Here is a 22,674-nt window from a genome sequence, read left to right as displayed (position 1 = left end):
AAGACAAATCCATAGTACCTAATTGGGTAACTATGTTGTGTGGTGTTGCTTTTTAGTGAGATGGGAAGTTCTGAGAAGGAACGAAATGGTAGGGAGGGCACTGGGTTCCCTGGACATGCTGAGTTTGGAGAAACTAAGATACGTGGAAGTGCAAGTGTCCAGATAAATAAGTCTGAAGTTCAGGGCAGAGGTCAGAGCTAGAGCTAGAGATTTGAAAGCCATCAGCATATAGTTATAGCTGAAATCATAAGAATGGAATGATTGTATCCAAGAAAGATGTAGAATAAGAAGAGTAATGGGCAGAGGATGGAGCCCTGGAGGAAAGACCAACAACTGGGGGCTAAGCAGAGGAATGGGTATTCATAAAGGAGACCAACAAGGAATGATCAGAGAAGTATTGTAGAAGATAAATCATGAAAACCAAGAGCTGACTGCAGAATAGGAAGTGAAGAATTCTGAGTAATTTAAAATGTCACTTTATAAGAAGCTATAAATATTCACCATTTTCAGTATCATGATGATGATCATCATAATCACAAGAAAGCATTGGTTGAGGTTCCCTCAAATTCCTGATTTTACTTAAATATACATTAAAGTGTGAGTACCTGTTTTTCACAAGCCAGTAGTCTTTCCCGTTAAGGTTACCATATCCAATCACCAGTACACCATGATTCACAGTCTGAGTACACAAGGGGTCATAGTAGACACCTGAGAATAAAATATGGGTAGAGAACAAGAGTAAGTGATGTGTGGCAATGAAGGACATTTGAAAATGCTATTTTATTAGACTGTTTTGGGTATATGTCAGGAACATATACTCTCACATTTAAACTATTTAGAGTTCATGATTCTTTGCCATCAATGCTGTATTTGTCAGGGTTTTTTTGTTGTTGTTGCTTTGTTTGTCTGTTTGTTTGTTTAGCCAAGTTTGGCATCAGTCTAATCACAGCTCCCTCAGAAATCTTCTTTGATGAACTGCCACCTTTTCCTGATTATTTTTTAACTTATATTGTTGTATTTCTATGTATATATTCCTAAATTGTTTGTTCTATACATTGTCATCCTTTACTAAATTAAATGATCTTTAAGGTGAGGTTTAAAAAAAAAAAAAAAGATGATAACCTTCTAGTTTGTCTAATACAATTCTCTACCCTTAGTGGGCGCCCTCCTTGTACACTACTGTGTTGTACCTACACTCCACAGCGGCTACAGCAGCTAGGAGCTCAGGCTCTGGAGTCAGGCAGCACGGTTTCTAATTCCAACTGACCGCTTGCAGACTGTATGACTTTAGGCAAGTTAACCTAAGACTTAATTTTTTCATCTGTAAAATAGGGCTATTGTAAGGATTAAATGAGATAATGCACAGAAAGAATTTAGCATAGTACCTGGCCTGTACTCTTAGTAAATTTTGACAACTGTTACTTTACTAATTAGAACTGGGTATAAAAATATGTATATGAAATGATATGAGGTGGAGGATTCCATTTAACCTAATCTAAGCATCCAGAGACATAGTGATGGGGAAGAAGAATATTCTTTCTTATGGTGCAAGGGCAGTATAGAGCATGAGGATAACATGTCTGGATTTTTACCACTTCTGTAGAGGAAGAAAGAAGAATGGCGTGCATCTACAGCAACAGACACAGGTCCTTTGATGGCCACAGCTTCTTTTAAGGCATCTTCACTGCCGAAGGGAAGTTCAATATACCTTGAACATGTGGCAGCTCGATTTTTTGCATCATACTGGCACTTTTCATCCTGTGGGAAAAGGATAAATCAGATAAAGAAGTATACTTCAACTTCCTTTATAAATCGACAGTATCCTAAGTCTGGATTTCAAATATGCTTTCTTTCCTCATTTAGTCTTTTCAAGTGTCTAAGGATCCTTCTTCCTTTTAAAGAAAGAAACATAAAATCTTCCAAACCCTAATAGTTCTATGTTTCACCAATAAAAGAGGAAATACAGAACCGTTCTATTGCTTTAAATTGTATACATCTTCATATGTGCAAATTTGCCAGGGTAATGTCTCTCAGACTCTAAGGGGATTGTTAGGGGCATACTACATCAAGACTCGAGACTAGAGCTTTAAGATCTTTTTTTTTAAATTTTTTTTGGGGGGTACGCGGGCCTCTCACTGTTGTGGCCTCTCCCGTTGCGGAGCACAGGCTCTGGACGCGCGGGCTCTGTGGCCATGGCTCACGGGCCCAGCCGCTCCGCGGCATGTGGGATCTTCCCGGACCGGGGCACGAACCCGTGTCCCCTGCATCGGCAGGCGGATTCTCAACCACTAGACCATGGAAGTCCCTGAAAATCTATTTTTAATCATGAACTCTGCTTGCTTGTTTAAAAATCATTGTGCCACTGATAAATTAAGTAGGCTGCTGCATAAGAAAGAGAACTCTTGAGAATTTAGGAATTCTTGATGGAGGTTCAGTCTCTCTCTCTCTCTCTCTCTCTCTCTCTCTCTCTCATACACACACACACACACACACACACACACACACACACACACACACACACACACACACACACACACACACACACACACACACACACACACACCAAGCAGCACTGCTTCTCAAGCAATTGGCTTGGTGATAAGTTTAGTACAGTGAGTTGGAGGGATAGCATGAGGTCAAGGGGCGGCACAAAAAGTTTGTTTGTGGCACACCATGGCTTTGTAGGGATAGGAAGCTTCTGAATCGATGCCGTTGTTATCAATGATATATTGGAAAGCCTCTGTCATGAAGCCACCATTGCAGCCTTTATTCCCATATTTTTCAGTTGAGCAATCCACCAGGTTCTGTGCACTCAGGGACACCAGCTTTCCTGTTTTCAGCTTCACTTGTGCTTCCAGGGCTCCCACAGCACTGAAAGCCCAACAAGCACCACAAGCGCCCTAAAACAGAGACAAAGTCACAAGGGCAATCACAGAGTCAGTAAGGATGACCTCCATAACACAAACTGGGCAACTCCCAACATGACAGCACTTTCAGCAGATCCAGGAAGAGCTCCCCCCACTACAGTTTCCTCTTCCCTTAGGCCATGGCAATGAAGACCAAATACTTGATTGTTCTCTGGGCAAGGTCTAACCTTAATAAATATTTACGAATGGCTGAGCTCAGAGCATAATTGCCATATTCAAATATATTAAGAAACAGTACTTACTGAGCATGTACCAAATCCCAGCTATTTTCACCCCATAGTAAGGGAGATAAATGCTAATAGTAAAGTGATTTTTGAGAGGAACTGGGATGATTCCCTTGACCTAAAATACTCTTCCTTCTGCCAAATAATGCCTGAAACATAAGGTTAGCATTTTCCAGACATTTTTAGCTATAGAATTTTTTTGGTCATAAGATATTTTACAGGGAAGCATAAACAAACAGAAAAACACAAAGTTGCTTTAGTTTAAAAAGGTGCAGAGTGTTCTAAGCCACATCATAATTGTTCTCTCTCTCTCCACCTCATCCCACTCTGCTCTCTAGTGGAAGGAAGCAAATTCAATTTGCCTTTGGTCAAAGCAAAATCACCCCCTAAAATGCAAGCACCCAGAGAAAGGATCTCATTAAATTATTTATAGTTAACACTTAGATATGTAGTTTATTGGGTCTTCTTATACTTTTGTTTTAGGGAAGCTCCAGTAAGAAACCCAAAACTAGTTGAAAGAAAAATATCTAGGTGGAAAAGAATAAGAGATTAGCAGTATCATTCACTTCTTAATTTTTCTATTCTTCTTTGGTCACAAGCTGGGGCAGCTGCTCAGGACACTGATTCTTTTCCCTTATCCTGACCTCTAAGGTGATACATGTGTTTTATCCTTAGATATCCCTAACTAATTTAGGATTTTGTAGCTTTCTTTCTTTTTTTTTTTTTACAGCAAATTAAAGGAAATACAAAAACATAGGAACAAATTTATAAAGTCCATATTTCTTATTCTAACAACATAAGCCTAGTCATGAATTAACTTGACCACTACAATTTACAGGCCACCCTTAGCTCTAGTTTTTCCTCTCCTTCAACCCTGAAATTCATAAGTGAGTTGGAGGAGTAAACTTCCTGATTGAAATTCTCTCACACACATGATACTATTTCTCAAGTAATCGGCTTGGTGGAGGGTCCAGTGCAGTTGATGGATAGCATGAACGCTAAAGGTCTGTCTTAAAGACCTACTTGCTTAATTCACAGTTTTTTGCTTAGTCTAATATTGATGGCTCTAACCTTTGATGTTCTCAGCACTGTGGGGAATACAAAAAGTATCATATGTGGTCCTGGCCCTTCAGGAGCTCACAATGTAGTTGGGAAGACAAGAATAGCAAACATACTTAGAAAGGAACCTAAGGGACTATGAGATTCACTGCCAGATTATGTAGCTAGACTCAGTATTTAAGGAAGAGAGATCTCTATCTGGGGTACAGAGGCCTGGGATGACAATACTCACCTGGTATTTCACTTCAGTAACACACCCCTTCTCTCTCCAGTCCAGAGAATCAGGCAATTTCTGATTAGGGTTTGACTTGAAAGTGACATTTCTCTGCCATTGGCTGGGAACTCTCAGGGAACTCATCAAAGATATCACTTCTTCACTGGTCTACAAAGATATATACATAGCTCCTTTCACTTATACCCTTCTTTTCAATATCCTGATAACTGTAACTGTGAATATATTTAACAACTGAGAGAAACAAGTGGTAGCTGTGACTAACATAGGTAACTATCTGGTAGGTGAATTATCTGGGTCTCTTTAGTCTTACACTTTGCCATTGGCATCACAGTTAGGCATTGGGAAGGAGAAGAAGAAAATGATAAAAACTAGGTTACAGAGAGGCAGATTTTTGGTTCAAAGCAAGGCAGAATTTTATAAAAGCGTTGTCTAAAAAGTGGACTAAACTGGTTTTCCTTGTGAGAAAGAATTATAAAAGAGATTCCTGCATTTAATCTACTTAGGGTGTTCCTTTCCAAGGGGTACTATGATTCTTAATTTTGGCCACAGTGAAAAAGTTTTGTAGGGTAGAACAGAATCTAATAACTAATGGGAGATGATTTGTGATATTAAATACCCACACTCCCCCATTAAGAAAGCAAGTGGACCATATTAAATTATAAATTTAGACTTACATAACTATGTTAACTTATTCTAAAATATTTTGAGTAGCCTTTAGGCAATGCTTTCTAGAATTACTAAAAATAAAAGTAACAGTGGTCTGCGAGTTAAAAATACTCCTTTAAAGAAGGGATTTGTTAAGGAAAGTGATCACAGTAGGACCAAAGAAGCAATCTGTACAAATTCTTATGTCCTTGAATTCTGTTTTCTAATTTTATACACATACAGAAAACACTCCTTTGTTGTTTGCCTTCAAATTGCCTTTGGGGAGACAGAAATCCTGTTTATCCAGAGATGAAAATAGGATTATTTATAATTTACCTACCATGTCTCCCAGGTGGTTCATGCCTAGATCATATGAATGCATTCCCATAGAATGCTCTAGATTGTGAAGCATCACAGTTTTTAGATTCTTTTCCCAGATGAGACGCCGTGCTACTTCCTCATTCTAAAATATAAGGAAGAAGAACATAGTTATACTGAATCCTTCAAAAATGTGTTCAATAATGAAAATAAACATATTATGAACCATTCTATTAAGTGTGGATCTGTTTGGGAGCATACAAATAAATGAATATATCCAATATAACTGGTAAAATTGCACAGTAATCTTAACTCTTCCTCTTAATTGCTCTGATGGTGATTAATATCATTTTAGATATACACAATGAACTTCCTCAATTTGCTAAAAAGTTTTTTTTAGAAGTTGCAGTTTGTTGGAGTATATCCTTTGTAAGTGGTAAACTCACTTAATGATTATAGGTTTTTTAAAAACATTTTCTTGGGCTTCCCTGGTGGCACAGTGGTTGAGAGTCCGCCTGTCGATGCAGGGGACACGGGTTCGCGCCCCAGTCCGGGAAGATCCCACATGCTGCGGAGCGGCTGGGCCCGTGAGCCATGGCCGCTGAGCCTGCGCATCCGGAGCCTGTTGCTCCGCAACGGGAGAGGCCACAACAGTGAGAGGCCTGCATACCGCAAAAAAAATAAAAATAAAAAAATATATATATATATTTTCTCTTTTACCCTCACTCTTGAAAAATAGTTTAGCTGATTATAAATTCCTAGCTCTTTTTTTTTTTTTTTTTTTTTTTTTGCAGTACGCAGGCCTCTCACTGTTGCGGGCCTTGTGGAGCACAGGCTCCGGACGTGCAGGCTCAGCGGTCATGGCTCACGGGCCCAGCTGCTCCGTGGCATGTCGGATCTTCCCAGTCCAGGGCACGAACCCGTGTCCCCTGCATCGGCAGGCGGACTCTCAACCACTGTGCCACCAGGGATGCCCAGAAAGCACTTTTGACTGGAGGACTCAGGAACATGTTTTTTCATATCTGGAAAATTCTCAACCAGTATCTCTTCAAATATTGCTTCTCCACTATTCCATCAGATGGAGCCACAAACTCTCTTTCATCTCTTTACCTGCATTTTCATAGTTTTTCGTTTTTATTTTTGTGTGCTGCCTTCTTGATGAATGCCTCAGTACTATCTTTCAGATTGCTGATTCTATCCAGCTCTTTCCAGTCTGGAGTTTATCCCTTTAATTGAGTTCTTATTTCAATGACTATATTTTTTTCATTTCTGAGATTTCTAATTGGATTTCTAATACATTTCACAATTTCTTGTTCATTCATGCAGATGTTATTCCATTATACATAGTTTTAAAAATAATTTTGGTCCTATTATCCTAATTTTATCCAGAGTGAATTCATATTCAGACTGTTGATTTTTTGCCCTCCAGGAGCTTCATTTACATAGAATGCAATGTACATGGTGCCTCCTAGAATCGCCGACCCTCACCTCCACCCCCAAGGCCGGAGTTTACGACAAGCCGTAGCCCAATGAGCAGTCAGCAATAACTCTTTTCTGCCTCATTTCATTGAGTATTAGAACCCAGGCCTAGGCCCTGGCTCTAGGTAGTAAGTCTGGATGCAGTCACTCTGTCTTGGAGCAAGATTTTACTGTTACCCCAGTAATGGACATGTACAGATATACTTCCAAACCACTAGAGGGAAAAAATGAAATAAAGAAAAAATAAATCTAATGAAGTATAGGAAAGAAAAAAAAGAAGAGAACTTTGAGATACATTTTAATGGTAGGATACTAATCAAAAGTCATTTTCATTCCTCCTGATGGACTAGAATCATTAAAAAGTGAGATAATATTCATTTAACCAAATAGTAGTGCTAACTGCACATCTAACTCTAGTCAACGCTGAAATTAGAGGTCTGGTCCTAAAGGGGAGTGGGTGAGGGTGAAATTCATCAGTACTAAGAAAACAACTCAGACCATTTTTATACAAAAACCATACATCAAATAAGTAAATATATAATCCTTGCTTACAAACTCAGAAATATTATACAGTTATAGGACTTAGTTATTTGAAGCACCAGGGTTAAAATCTTAAAATCAATCAAGAAGTATGTTTTGAAATAAAAATAAAAGTAAAAACTGGGAAGTGAGAGTCAAGAAATAATATCTGCCAGTGCTTCTCTATGCCAGGGACTGAAAGAGGCCTTTTTTGCTTCTCAGACATGCACTCCTTCCCTCTTGGCCTGGGACTCTCACTCCAGTTTTCTACTTTGCTTGCTCCCTGGCTTCTATCCATTCTCTGCTCAAATGTCACCTTATATGTGAAGCCTTCCCTGACCATTCTATCATATGTATAAAATAATCACTCCCAACCCCTCACAGCCATCACACAGGACCCTTCCAACTCCCCCATGCCTTGCTTTATTTTTCTCTACTTCTTTCCTGTCTCTCCTTTTAGGATATAAGCTCCATAAAAACAGGAACTTTGGGACTTCCCTGGTGGCGCAGTGGTTAAGAATCTGCCTGCCAATGCAGGGGTCACAGGTTCGAGCACTGGTCCAGAGAGATCCCACATGCTGCGGAGCAACTAAGCCCGTGCGCCACAACTACTGAGCCTGAGCTCTAGAGCCTGTGAGGCACAACTACTGACCCCACATGCCACAACTACTGAAGCCTGCGCACCTAGAAGCCGTGCTCTGCAACAAGAGAAGCCACCGCAATGAGAAGCCCACGCAACGCAACAAAGGGTAGCCCCCACTCACCACAACTAGAGAAAGCCCGTGCACAGCAACAAAGCCCCAACGCAGCCAAAAAGAAATAAATTTACTTTTTAAAAAAAACAATAGGAACTTTATTTTGTTTCCTGTTGTATCTCTAGTACCAAGAACAGAATCTGGCAAGAGAGGAGTGTGTAACATTTATTGAAAACACTGCTTGTCACAATATGTAGGGTACTTGAGTAAAAGCAAATTGCTCAAGTGGCAGCCCATCTACCTGTTCCTTGTATTGTTTCCCATAGGTTTTCTTCCAGAGATCCCAGTGATGATCCAGAGTGGAATCTCTGTGCTGTTGTGCCATCACAGAGGAGCACAGCAGGAGCACCCACACCAGCCATTTCATTCTGTTAAAGGAAAGGTAACATAGGAAGAGTAGCTGTTAGCTGCATCTATTGTGACCATATTTTTTTCACAACAAAAAGTAGGAATGCAGAGTCTGTCAAGGGGACAGAATATTACAAAGCAGAATTATGCAGGAAACTTTCTGGATTATACAGTGACAGGGAGTAATGCAGATTTTTGTCTGAAATACCACTTCCAATTCTTAGTAGCACTTTAAAAGTGATTTTCAAAAAGTTTCCTGATATCTGGTAAGCCAAATTTACATCTAAGTTTGGGGGGATGTGGAGATGAGGAAGCAGGGACTTGACAGGATTTGACAACAAATCTAACCAAGGGAAATCCTCTTTCCTCCTTTCCAGAAAAAAAAAAAATCCTTAAGAAGAAGGCATACCTTTGAAAAATCAGTTTATCTTCATAATTTTTGAATACACAAGCTCCTCTTAACTGGTCTATCCACAACCTTCAGAGATAGTTAAAAGACAACTCCTGTGTATTGCTTTCCCATACTTGGATCATTTTTACCTTTTAACCTTTCTTTTCCCCTAAAAATCAAAATATCTATTTCAAAAGAAGAGGTTAACTGCTTTTGAAAACACCACTTGTATATTTAATACAAAGAGACTTCAACAGAAATTCAGTGACTAACTCCCTCAAACTGGATTCTACTTTCTTTTCCACTTTTTAAAATTCAAAACAGCTGGATTTTTAACCATGTAACTTTTCAAATTATATTCCAAAGAAAGCTATGTGTCCGCCTCAGGCTTTAGATGTTTAAGCAGACATTAACTTTTCAAAAATAGACTCTTTTTAGTCAAAAAAAGAAGAGGCAAATTGAGCAACAATGATTTTTGTAGTTTACTTCCTGTAACAAACGATGTAAAACCTGGCAGGCAGAGTAAGCTAAAAACACAAATGAAGGATTTAAGGACCAAGTAGGAGAAAAAGAACAGAAAGTACGTACATGATAGAACCAGCAGGTGCTCCCATACTAAGAATGCTTGATGGTGGGCTCTCTCCAAAGATTTCAAAGGCAGCAAGAGACTTCAGTTAAAGTGACTTTAAAAAGAAATTGGAACTTGTCACATGAGGTATCCACAATGAGGAAGTGAACTTTCATTTCAGTTTCATTTAAAATCTAACTAGATTTGCTACATCTGGCTCTCTTGCTGCAGTTTTGGAGATAAAGCAGGTGCAGAAAACCATCAAAAAGAGCCCCCAGTAGAGGAGATCAGTAGAAAAAGCTCAGCAAAATAACACCAGTACATGTTTACCCTTTAATTTTTCATCATTTTGATTATTCACTTTACCTAGAAACAACAATTTTCAGATGGAAAACTTTAGCTATGAAGAGATTAGGATTAAGTTCCTGAAATCCCAGCTTCCTCCATGATTTCCTAGGAAAATCCACCTTATTCTTTTTAACACAACTCATCCATGATCTACTGTTGTCTAATTCTCACCCAGGTGAGAATTCCCATTTATACATGGGTCAGTTTCTGAGCCCACCGATCTGTTTTTTTAATCTATTGTCCCTTCAATACAGTTTTAATTAAAATAGCTTTGAATATGTCTCGATGTCTAATAGGGTAAGTTACCCCTGCCACTCCTATGTTTGTTCTTCTTTTTCAAAGTTGTCTTAACATTTTGTGCCTGTTAACTTTTCCATATGAGTTTTAAAAATCAGTTTATCAAGCTTCCTGAAAAATTCTGAGTTTTTATTTAAATTGATATATTTATATTAAATTACTATATGTATTATAAATAAAGTTTAATACACATACATATAGATAAATTTGTGGAGACTCAGTATCATTACAATGTTGAATATTCTTACCTGTAGCAGACATTTTCATGTTTGTAGCCATCTAGCTTTTTAAATTTTTATTTATTCATTTTTTAAAAAGATTTTTATTTATTTATTTATTTATTTTGGCTGCACTGGGTCTTAGTTGCGGCGCGCGGGATCTTCATTGCGGCATGTGGACTCTTAGTTGAGGCATGCGGACTCTTAGTTGCAACATGCGAACTAAGTTGTGGCATGCATGTGGGATCTAGTTCCCTGACCAAGGATTAAACCCAGGTCCCCTGCATTGGGAGCATGGAGTCTTACCCACTGGACCACCAGGGAAGTCCCCCATCTAGTTTTTTTTTTAAAAAGATTTTTATTATGGAAAACAATTTTTTTAACATCTTTATTGGAGTATAATTACTTTACAATGTTGTGTTAGCTTCTGCTGTATAACAAAGTGAATCAGCTATATGTATACATATATCCCCATATCCCCTCCCTCTTGCGTCTCCCTCCCACCCCTCTAGGTGGTCACAAAGCATCGAGCTGATCTCCCGGTGCTCTGCGGCTGCTTCCAAGTAGCTATCTATTTTACATTTGGTAGTGTATATATGTCCATGCCACGCTCTCACTTCATCCCAGCTTACCCTTCCCACTCCCCGTGTCCTCAAGTCCATTCTCTACATCTACGTCTTTATTCCTGTCCTGCCCCTAGGTTTAGCAGAACCATTTTTTTTTTAGATTCCATATATATGTGTTAGCATACGGTATTTGTTTTTCTCTTTCTGACTTACTTCACTCTGTATGACAGACTCTAGGTCCATCCACCTCACTACAAATAACTCAATTTCATTTCTTCTTATGGCTGAGTAAAATTCCATTGTATATATGTGCCACATCTTCTATATCCATTCATCTGTCGATGGACATTTAGGTTGGCACCATGTCCTGGCTATTGTAAATAGTGCTGCAATGAACACTGGGGTACATGTCTCTTTTTGAATTATGGTTTTCTCAGGGTGTATGCCCAGTAGTGGGATTGCTGGGTCATATGGTAGTTCTATTTTTAGTTCTTTAAGGAATCTCCATACTGTTCTCCATAGTGGCTGTATCAATTTACATTCCCACCAACAGCGCAAGAAGGTTCCCTTTTCTCCATACCCTCTCCAGCATTTATTGTTTGTAGATTTTTTGATGATGGCCATTCTGACTGGTGTGAGGTGATACCTCATTGTGGTTTTGATTTGCATTTCTCTAATGATTAGTGATGTTGAGCATCTTTTCATGTGTTTGTTGGCAATCCGTATATTTCTTTGGAGAAAAGTCTACTTAGGTCTTGCACCAATTTTTTGATTGAGTTGTTTGTTTTTTTTGATATTGAGCTCCATGAGCTGCTTGTATATTTTGGAGATTAATCCTTTGTCAGTTGCTTCATTTGCAAATATTTTCTCCCATTCTGAGGGTTGCTTTTTCATCTTGTTTATGGTTTCCTTTGCTGTGCAAAAGCTTTGAAGTTTCATTAGGTCCCATTTGTTTGTTTTTATTTCCATTTCTCTAGGAGGTGGGTCAAAAAGGATCTTGCTGTGATTTATGTCATAGAGTGTTCTACCTATGTTTTCCTCTAATAGTTTTATAGTGTCTGGCCTTACATTTAGGTCTTTAATCCATTTTGAGTTTATTTTTGTGTATGGTGTTAGGAAGTGTTCTAATTTCTACATGTAGCTGTCCAGTTTTCCCAGCACCACTTATTGAAGAGGTTGTCTTTTCTCCATTGTATATTCTTGCCTCCTTTCAAAGATAAGGTGACCATATGTGCGTGGGTTTATCTCTGGGTTTTCTATCCTGTTCCATTGATCTATATTTCTGTTTTTGTGCCAGTACCATATTGTCTTGATTACTGTGGCTTTGTAGTATAGTCTGAAGTCAGGGAGTCTGATTCCTCCAGCTCCGTTTTTCTTTCTCAAGATTGCTTTGGCTATTCGGGGTCTTTTGTGTTTCCATACAAATTGTAAAAATTTTTGTTCTAGTTCTGTGAAAAGTGCCATTGGTAGTTTGACAGGGATTGCATTGAATCTTTAGATTGCTTTGGTAGTATAGTCATTTTCACAATGTTGCTTCTTCCAATCCAGGAACATGGTATATCTCTCCACCTGTTGGTATCATCTTTAATTTCTTTCATCAGTGTCTTATAGTTTTCTGCATACAGGTCTTTTGTCTTCTTAGGTAGGTTTATTCCTAGGTATTTTATTCTTTTTGTTGTGATGGTAAATGGGAGCAGTAATAGCAAAATGAACACCCGTGAGACCATTATCCTGTTTCAAAAATTATCAATACGTGGCCAGTCTTGCTTTATTTACCCTCCCACTACCCAGATTATTTTGAACCAAATACTAGATATCAGATTCTTTCAGATGTAAATATTCCAGTGTGTATCTCTAAAACATAAAGACTCTGAAATAAATGAAACCCCAATACCATGATTACATCTAAAATAAATTAACAATAATTTCTTAATGTCCTCAAACATGCCAGTATTTACATTTCCCTATCTTATACATTTTAAAAAATGGTTTGTTTGAATTGCGATCCAAATAAGGTCCATACATTGCAAAACCATTGAGTTTTTCTTGTATCATTATGAATTCATGGATTTAACCAAATTTTATGCGCTTCAATTCAATGCAGTTTTATCCTTATTGATATTCATATTGTCCCATCTTTGGTCAGTGAAAACATTCAAATTGGCTTCTGAATCCTGAGTCTCTGTGTTTGGCATGAGATTAGTGCTCTTTAATAGATTCTTTTCTTTCTAACATGACAACCCATTGCAGGCTTATGTTGAACAGTTCCGGCCTAGAGAGCTCCCTTTGCCTTTCCATCATGTGAGGACACAGCGAAAAGACAGCCATCTGTGAACCGGGAAGAGGGCCTCACCAGACATTGAATCTGCCAGTGTCTTGATCTTAGACTTCCCAGCCTCCACAACTGTGAGAAATAAATTTCTGTCATTTATAAGCCACCCAGTTTACGGTATTTTGTTATAGAAGTCCAAACAGACCAAGACAACTATCCTCACATAAATCTTACACTCAAAGCAGGTAGTTTTCTTCATGTTTCCAGGACATTTATGCTTATTATCCTCTGCACTCTTTACTCACTTTATTATTATAACAGTCCTAGCTAACATTTGTTGGATGCGCCAATTATATGCCAGTGAGCATGCTATACTCTTCATATATTATTATTTAATCTTTACAACACTGTGAGGTAGGACAAATATTATCCTCATTTTACAGAGGGGAAATTAAAGTTCTGAGAGGCTGTATAGTTTCTTCAAGAGGACAGAACTGGTTGCTGACCTGGGATTGAACCCAGTTTTAAAGTAGTACTTTCCCAACAGAATCATTTTGCTTCCCACTGTCTGGAATTTCCTTCCCTCATCTCTGCCTCTTGAGATCCTGCTCCTCCTTCATGGCCCATCTCAAAAGATACCTCTTTCAAAAAAACCTTTCTTTATCCCCAACTTAATGTCTCTTTTTGAGCCTCTACAGTACTTTGAGGCTCTCTTATGGCAAACTCAAAGATTCTGAGACCAGAAAAATCATCCTCTTAATTCTCTACTTAATTTATGTCTTTGTCATACAAGTCTACCTGTTGGCCCCTTCAGTACAGGAGTTATGTATATCTTACTCTTCTTTGTATCCTTCACAGTATAGAATGCAATGATATAGTTAGTAGGCACTCAATAAATATTTACTGACAAGATTTAAATTATTTCAACAATCTTCAATCCAATCTACCTTGCAATCTCATTCTGTACATCACTGCCAAATTGTTCTCTTAAAACACATTTTTAGGGACTTCGCTGGTGGCGCAGTGGTTAAGAATCCGCCTGCTAATTCAGAGGACACAGGTTCAAGCCCTGGTCCGGGAAGATCCCACATGCTTCAGAGCAATTAAGCCTGTACGCCACAACTACTGAGCCTGCGCTCTAGAGCCTGCAAGCCACAACTACTGAGCCCATGTGCCACAACTACTGAAGCCCACGCGCCTAGAGCCCATGCTCTGCAACAAAGAGAAGCCACTCAATGAGAAGCCCGCACACCGCAACAAAGAGTAGACCCCACCTGCAGCAACTAGTGCACAGCAACGAAGACCCAATGCAGCCAAAAATAAATAAATAAATAAATAAAATAAAAAACACCACATTTAATCAAGCTATTTTCTACAAACGCTCTCTGTTGCCTGCTGCATTTCCCCATAATCTGGCCCATCCTTAGGCACTTAATTCAATTTAGAGTAGATTTTTTTAAACTTTCACCCTCTGTTGTAGTCAAGCTGGTCTCATGGGCCCCCACATTGCACGGTCATTCGTGTCTTTCTGAAATGACTCTCTCTATTCCTTGGCCTCTCTACTTTGCAAGTTCTACTTCAAGTATCGCCTTTCCCAGTCTTCTCTGACTACCTCACCATCTTCCATTTCTATATACTTTTTTAAAATTTAATTTTTATTTTATATTAGAGTATATTTGATTTACAGTGTTGTGTTAGTTTCAGGTGTACAGCAAAGTGATTCAGTTATACATACACATATATTCTATATACTTTTTTTTTTTTGAGGTATGCGGGCCTCTCACTGTTGTGGCCTCTCCTGTTGCGGAGCACAGGCTCCGGACGCACAGGCTCAGCGGCCATGGCTCACGGGCCCAGCCGCTCCGCGGCATGTGGGATCTTCCCGGACCAGGGCACGAACCCGCGTCCCCTGCATCGGCAGGCAGACTCTCAACCACTGCACCACCAGGGAAGCCCATATATTCTATATACTTTTAAGAAACAAATTGTACCATGCAGTTTTGAACTTATTCTCTGTTTGCATCACATAAGATGGTTTCATCTCACCAGCTGACTTGAGAATACAGGATCCTGTCTTACTTATCTTTGTATTCTGTTTAATACATGTTTAGGCAAAAACAAATAAATATTTATTGGATTAATTTTCTAATTATAATCTTCTACATGTTTTATCTTCACTTCTGATTCATCACCCATTCGGCCATGGCTTCTAAGGCTTTTAGCCTTAGGTTTCTCTGCTTCTTTTGCTCTCCTCTTCGTATATAAAAGTCTGTAAACAATCATACTACAGTATTTAAAAACATTAGGGGAACACATCATTATATAGTCTATCCTCAGGTACACTTAGTGCATTTCATAAAATTAAAACTCATTCTGCAACATTCTAAACCTGTAAATTGGATTTTTGCACATTAGTTTCCTTTGAAATGGGGCAAACTTGCTGTTGCAAATTTAACTAGAGATTTTTTTTTTTAAAGAGAGGAAATCTGCAGTAGTACAGTACTTAATCTTCTCTAGAATGCTGCCTCCCTTCCATCACAGATGAGGAAACATTTCCTGAATGATATCAAAAAGGAAAATGAAAGCCAAATAAGGAAGCCTAGTGCCTTCTCCAGGTTTTTTTTTTTAATTAATTAATTTAATTATTTATTTTTATTTTTGGCTGCATTGGGTCTTCATTGCTGTGCTAGGGCTTTCTTTGGTTACGGCGAGCAGGGGCTACTCTTCCTTGCGGTGTGCGGGCTTCTCATTACGGTGGCTTCCCTTGTTGGGACATGGGCTCTAGGTGTGTGGGCTTCAGTAGTTGTGGCATGTGGGCTCAGTAGTTGTGGCTAACGGGCTTAGTTACTCCGCACGCAGCATGTAGGATCTTCCTGGGCCAGGGCTTGAACCTGTGTCCCTTGCACTGGCAGGCAGATTCTTAACCACTGCACCACCAGGGAAATCCCCCTTCTCCAGGGTTTAAAGTCACCATCTCTCAGGCTTATGGACCCTGAAAGTTAGCTGCTTCAAGTTTCTTTGAGGAACTATCTTACTTGGTCTTAAAGAAAAGGACTCTGAATTTTAGGATGAGGCTGATGTTAGTTTTACTCTCTGTTAATTTACCCAAGTGACTAACTTTATGCTAGGAATTTAATAACGTACATTATTTTTATAGTTAAGATAGCTCGCTTGTTACTGACCCTTTTGCCCAAGAAGTACACAAATGTGAGATGAAGAACACCCTTAATAGAGTATAGGAGACTAGAAAATTAATTAATTATCTAGTTTATATTTTCTGAAGAAAGAAAATAGGATTCTTGAATCATTGGGAAAGATAGGAATGTTTTAATTGAAAACATACGGTATTTCTAATACTTTCTGTATAGATTATCTGCTTGGTGCATTATTCTGGAGATATTTGATCCCAATAGACATCCCCCATTATCCTGGGTGCCTCTCTCTGTCACGTGGCAATGTGTGCTCAAAGAAGGAAGGTTAATTTTATTAAGAGATCAAAACAAGACATAACTCAGGAGTACTGGGGTGCCACAGATAAGACCCTTCCCCCAACAAATGTATAACAATTGTGACACACTTGTGTCACAAGGTAACACAAGGTAAGTCACAAGAAATTTGTTAGTAATGATAAAGTGTCAAAATTTGCAAGTGACACATTTAAAAATTAGAGTAGATTAAGGTTATCTCTGTAATAACATCACTTTGATATAAGTACACTTCAATATGCTTTCTGGGAGAGGATAGGGGGGTTTATAGATAGCTACCAGAGACTGACATTATTTTGTGAGTGTATCCATGGAAATGTGTCACAAATGTGAATATCAGTCTTCTCTATAGAGGTGGAGAACACTTGAGCTAAAGCATGTCTTTAAGTGTATATTATTTGCCACCTAGCCTCCATTTCCTCTTCTTGTGGCAATAGCATCCTGATTTTAAAATGGGGAACTCCCCCCCCCACACACTCACGGGATTAAGAGAGAAGCAACATTCTCCCCTAGTTCCAGTGGTACGTGTAGGTCCCAAGGCTAGCCCATCAGAGCTTTGTATCCTTCTGGCTACAGTGACTAGGAAAAAAAATCTTTGGCTGTGGGAACTAGCAGAAGGAATTGAACCAAAGGCTACTGAGCTGTCACAGAAACTAGTGCCAAAGAATCCCTAAGCCTAACAGTCTATTGCCTTTCTAGGCTCCCAACTTGTACCACAGCTAAAGTTGAGTAGTCCATCTCCAGAAAAGGCATTTACTCCATGCCCACCTCTGGTATAGCCATGGAGAATAAGGACAAGCAAGACCATCTATCTAGCAGGAAAAAACAGGGGCCATGGTGGCAGTAAGGAAGATTCCCACAGAGAACAAATTTGGAGGTTCCCAATTGGCTGGCCAAAAAACTCACTCCACCCCCAGGGAGGGAGTCTTCCGTATTCCTGCCTAGTTGGTATAAGGTATGCTATGGATCAATGATAACTGTGAACTATTTTTTCATCCATTCTCCCCTTTCCAGAATTAGACTTTCACTGTAGTTATACTATTTCTTCTTCTCCATCATTTTTAAGATAGCTTAGATATAGATAACTTAAGTTTTAGGTTGCCAGGCCTCAAGGGGCCATATCCAAACTTGACGAGGAAGACTATATACATCAGCCAAAAATTCTGGTCTTGGAGCTGAACACAGTAACCAGATAAGGCCCTGGGTTGTCTCACTGGGGAGGGAACTTTGGTAAGCACTTTTTAATGTAGGTATGAACATTTTTTAACAACCATTCACCCCTTACTTCCTTTCCAACAGAATTCTAATCTTGTTTAGAGAAATGCTCTCCACAGGGCCATGGGCTAAAATGAAGTCAGAGAGGTAAGCTGGAACCAGATCATACTTGTAGGTCGCTTAAGAATTTTGTATTATATTCTAAATTCACTAAGCTCCATGAGGTCATGGATTTTTGTCACTGTCCCAGAACAGTCTAGCATGTTAAATAAATGAAAGTATGATGGAAGGGCTTTGCACAGGGGAGTGATATGACCTGCTTGCTGTCCAGAGAATAGACTGTAGTGTGCCTACAGTAGAGGAAGTGTAGTGTGGAAGTAGGGAAGTTAGTAGTCCTACCACAGAATCTAGGGGAGAAGTGACGGGGACTTAAACTGGAGGGTGTGGGTTGTGGTGGATGTAAAGTCGTGGCCAGATTCATATTATATTTTGAAGACAGAGGGACGGAATTTTCTAATATGGATTGTAAGAGAAGCGGAAAAGACAGGAATAACAACAAAACAGTTGTTATTAAACATGCAGCAATGTTTAATTCAAAATCACATGGCTAGATAATAAAGCTTTAACTAGTTACTAGAACTTCTCTCTTTGGTTCTTTTTTTTATTGTAGTAAAAAATACATAACATAAAATTTACCATTTTAGCTATTTTTAAGTATACAATTAAGTGGCATTAAGTACATTCACAATATTGTATAATTATTGCCACAGTCTATTTCCAGAACTTTTTTTAAAAAAAAAATAGACTTTATTTTTTAGAATAGTTCTAGGTTCACAGCAAAATTGAGCTGAAAGTACAAAGAGTTCCAATATACTCCTCGACCCCACATACTCATAACCTCCCTCATTTAGAAATTGTTCATCATTCCAAACAGAAAATTTACACCCTTTAAGAAATAACTCCCTATTTTGCCCCCCCCTGAAGCCCCTGGTAATACCTCTAGTCTATTCTACTTTCTGTCTCTATGAATTAGTCTATTTTAAATGCTTCATGTAAGTAGAATCATTTGTCCTTTTGTGTTTGGCTTATTTCACTTATGTTTGCACTGTTCTTACATGTTGTAGTATGTATCAACACTTCATTCCTTTTTAAGGCTGAATAATATTCCATTGTGTGTATATACCACATTTTGTTAATCCATTCATCTGGTGATGAACACTTTGTTTCTACCTTTTGGCTATTGTGAATTATGCTGCTAAGAACACTGGTGTACAAGTATCTGTCTAAGTCCATGTTTTCAATTCTTTTGGATGTATATCTAGGAGTGAAATTGCTAGATCAGTATTGTAATTTTATAGGGAATTCCCTGGCGGTCCAATGGTTAGGACTCCATGCTCTCCTGCCAAAGACCGGGGTTCGATCCCTCGTTGGAGAATTGGATCCCACAAGCCCAGCAGCATGGCAAAAAAAAAAAAGGTAATTCTATGTTTAACTTTGGGGGGAAGCTTCAAAACCACAACAGTTGCACCACTTTATCTTCCCACCAGCAATGTACCAGAGTTCCAATTTTTCCACATCCTTCCCACACTTGCTATTGTTTGCTTTTCTTGTAATAGCCACCATAATGGGTGTGAAGTAATATCTCATCGTGGTTTTGATTTGCATTTCTCTAAAGGCTAGTGATGAGCATAGTTTCACGTGCTTATTGACTATTTGTCCATCTTTGGAGAAAAGTCTGTTCAAATCCTTTGCCCATTTTTGCATTGGGTTTTTTGAGTTGTAGCTCTTTATATATTCCGGATATTACTTTTAAAGTCAGATATATGATTTACAGACATTTTCTCTTATTTCGTGGGTTGTCTTTTGACTCTCTTGAGTCACTTTAAGTGTCTCACTTGAGACACTTTAATGCACAAAAGTTCTAAATTTTGATGAAGTCCAATTTATTTTGTTGCTGCTTGTACTTGTGGTGTCATGTCTAAGACAAGGTCAGGAAGACCCTATGTTTTTTCCTAAGAGTTTTATAGTTTTAGCTCTTATATTTAGTTTTTTTAAACCATTTGGAATTAATTTTTATATATGGTGTGAGGTACCACTCCAACTTCATTCTTTTACATGTTGTCATCCAGTTGTCCCAGCGCCATTTGTTGAAAAGACTATTCCTTTCCCTGTCAAATTGTCTTGGCACCCTTGCTGAAACTTAACTGAACATAAATAAAAGAGTTTATTTCTGTATTCTTAATTCTATTCCATTGATCTATAAATCTACCCTTATGCCAGTAATACATGGTCTTGGTTACTACTGTTGGTTTGTAGTAAGTTTAGAAACTGGGAAGTATATTCTTTTTCAAGAAATTTATTCTTTCAACTCTATTCTTTTTCAAGATTGTTTTGGCTATTCTGGATCCCTTTAATGTTCATATGAATTTTAGGGTCAGCATGTCAATTTCTACAAAGAAGCCAGCTAGGATTTTTTTTTTATCCAATAGTATGCATTTTATGACAATAACAGGAACAGATTGGGCACCCTAGGGCTCTCTTTATATCCTAAAGAAAATGAGCATTTACATTATTCATGGGCTGTACTGAATTAAAAAAAGATCAGTTGTACACTCACCCCTTAGACAGGATAAACTGTCCTGGGGTGTACAGCTTTAACACCTTCATTAAAGTTGTTTGCAAAAGGAACAAAGAACTAAACAAAACAAAACATTTTTCCTTGGGAGTGGAGAGTCATTTGCTATTATAACCAGCAAATACCATTTATTAAGTCAAAAATGGAAGGGGGCAGGGCCACAAACACTATTTGAGCAAGCTGACCAACACACATTACAGTTTTAAAAATGAAGGTTATATACTGTATATTATAAGTCCCAACAAAGAGTGTCAAAATGACATCTATTTCTTTGCTTGCTTTGTGATCATACCTCTTGGAGGTGTTACGGGTTCTCGTGGCATCTGGCTTCTTCTTCTCTGCAGGCTTTAAAATCTGAAAAGAACACATTAGTGTTTCAACCACACTCATCATGGCACCCACATCGTCAAACTCTCCACAATAATTGGGTGCAGAAAGCAGAGTGACCAACTGCCTCTTTGCAAAATAAAATTCATATCCATCTTCAACCACCAAATGGGCTCTACATGTAAGATCTAAATCATGCTTATGGAGAAATTTTGCAACCACTTCTGCACCAAATGTGAAGAACACTCCTCTGTCATTTTCACCCCAGCCTAAGACACCTTTATTGGCATCAGACCACAAAAGATCACAAGGAAGACCTTGATCTGGTACATCAGTTGGTCGAATAATTCTCTGAATCTGCTCCATAGATTGAAGATCTGGTGATAAACCTCCATGACAGCAGAATATTTTCTCATGCACCAAGGCTGCTATCCATAAACAGTTAAAGCAGACTGTGAAAGTTTTCCATAGTTTAATGTTATATCTTCTTCTACATTCATCATAAAATCCATAAATTCTATTGATGCTGGCACATTCACGGTTTCCTCTAAGAAGAAAAAATTCTCGGAATATTTGATTTTGTAAGCCAGTAAGAGGCAGATAGTCTCCAATGAGACTTTCCCCTGTCCACATAGTCCCCAAGAAACAGGTAATTGCTTTCTGGAGGGAAACCACCATACTCAAAAAGGTGAAGCAACTCATAGTATTGCCCATGGATATCACCACATATTTTGAGTGGTGCTTCAAGTTCTAGTAGGATAGGCTGACTGAGAAAGACCTCTCCAGACTTTAAGCACAGTCCTCTGATTTCATTCTCCTGTAGCTACATATTCTTACCAGGCTTGGACCCTCTCACTTTCAGCGGCCGTTGGATGATGCTGTCGATGTTGAGTTTATCTGTATCCGCCATCGCCTTCCGGCCGCCGACCCTGCAGCAGCAGCGCAGCCGCCGTCTCGCGCCCGGGATTCACATCTCCCTTCCCACGCCACGAGCACAGAGATGGTGGTGGCGCAGGTGGCAGAAGCCATGGCTGGATCCGCCCCCTGTGCAATCGCCCCGCTCCCTGCTTCATCTTTATTTCCCCAGAGGAACCACGAGAGCGAAGCCAGCTAGGATTTTGATAGGGATTGTTTTGGACCTATAGATCAATCAATTTTGCAGAGTATTGACATCTTAATATTATCTTGTAGTCCATGAACATGCAATGTCTTTCCATTTTTTTAGGTCTTCTGAATTTCTTTCCAACAGTGTTTTGTAGTTTTCAGAGTATAAGTTTTGCACTTCTTTTTTTCTTTCTTCTTTTTTTAATTGAGGTATAATTGACATACAACATTACATTAGTTTCAGGTGTACAACGTCATGATTCAACATCTGTATGGATTGCAAAATAATCACCACAATAAATCTAGTTCACATCCATCACCATACACAGTTACATAATTTTTTTTTCTAGTGATGAAAACTTTTAAGATCTACTTTCTTAGCAACTTCCAAATATGCAATACAGTATTATTAACTATAGTTGTTATCCTGTACATTATATCCCCATGAGGCAGGAGATAGATGGGCTCCAGGTTAGACATTTACAACTGGCCGCCTATTTATATTTCTTGGGGCGAGAAAAAGACGAGCTTCAGGTCGGACACTCACAACTAGCCTCCTGTTTGCATTTCCTGAGACAGGAGGTAGGTGGGCTCCAGGTTAGGCATTTACAATCAGCCTCCTGTTTGCCCTCCAAAATGGAAGTAACAACAGAAACAGGGTAAATAGCCAGGCTTTGTCTCTTGTGGACACCTTAAGATAACAGTCATGGCACTAACAAAGAGGGGCAAAACCTCGTTT

The 22,674-nt window shown here is 38.9% G+C and overlaps 1 protein-coding gene, 1 long non-coding RNA gene and 1 pseudogene across 3 annotated transcripts in view; 1 reads left to right on the top strand and 2 right to left on the bottom strand.

Moving 5' to 3' along the window:
* Positions 1-9,621, bottom strand: part of CTSS (cathepsin S) — a 28,028-nt gene extending 18,407 nt beyond the window's left edge. The window contains exons 1-7 of the mRNA XM_082681080.1: positions 9,489-9,621; positions 8,403-8,529; positions 5,431-5,553; positions 4,443-4,592; positions 2,673-2,900; positions 1,593-1,758; positions 606-708 (exon numbers count right to left, since the gene is read on the bottom strand). Coding sequence (XP_082537206.1) covers positions 606-708; positions 1,593-1,758; positions 2,673-2,900; positions 4,443-4,592; positions 5,431-5,553; positions 8,403-8,529; positions 9,489-9,514 — 923 coding nt within the window. The 5' untranslated portion in view covers positions 9,515-9,621. The remainder of the gene's footprint in view (positions 1-605; positions 709-1,592; positions 1,759-2,672; positions 2,901-4,442; positions 4,593-5,430; positions 5,554-8,402; positions 8,530-9,488) is intronic.
* The window catches only part of LOC309839349, a 42,433-nt gene extending 29,118 nt beyond the window's left edge, over positions 1-13,315 (top strand). The window contains exon 3 of the long non-coding RNA XR_014298503.1: positions 13,148-13,315. This is a non-coding gene — a long non-coding RNA (uncharacterized lncRNA). The remainder of the gene's footprint in view (positions 1-13,147) is intronic.
* A 5,169-nt stretch (positions 13,316-18,484) lies between these two features.
* LOC309825199 (serine/threonine-protein phosphatase PP1-gamma catalytic subunit-like) lies at positions 18,485-21,810 on the bottom strand (annotated as a pseudogene). Its single transcript has one exon. The product of its transcript is annotated as a serine/threonine-protein phosphatase PP1-gamma catalytic subunit-like (transcript).
* Between the last annotated feature and the right edge of the window lie 864 nt (positions 21,811-22,674).

This window comes from Grampus griseus (assembly GCF_964374135.1).
Source record: "Grampus griseus genome assembly, chromosome: 1".
Lineage (NCBI taxonomy): Eukaryota > Metazoa > Chordata > Mammalia > Artiodactyla > Delphinidae > Grampus > Grampus griseus.
This window is presented reverse-complemented; position numbering and strand designations above follow the sequence as displayed.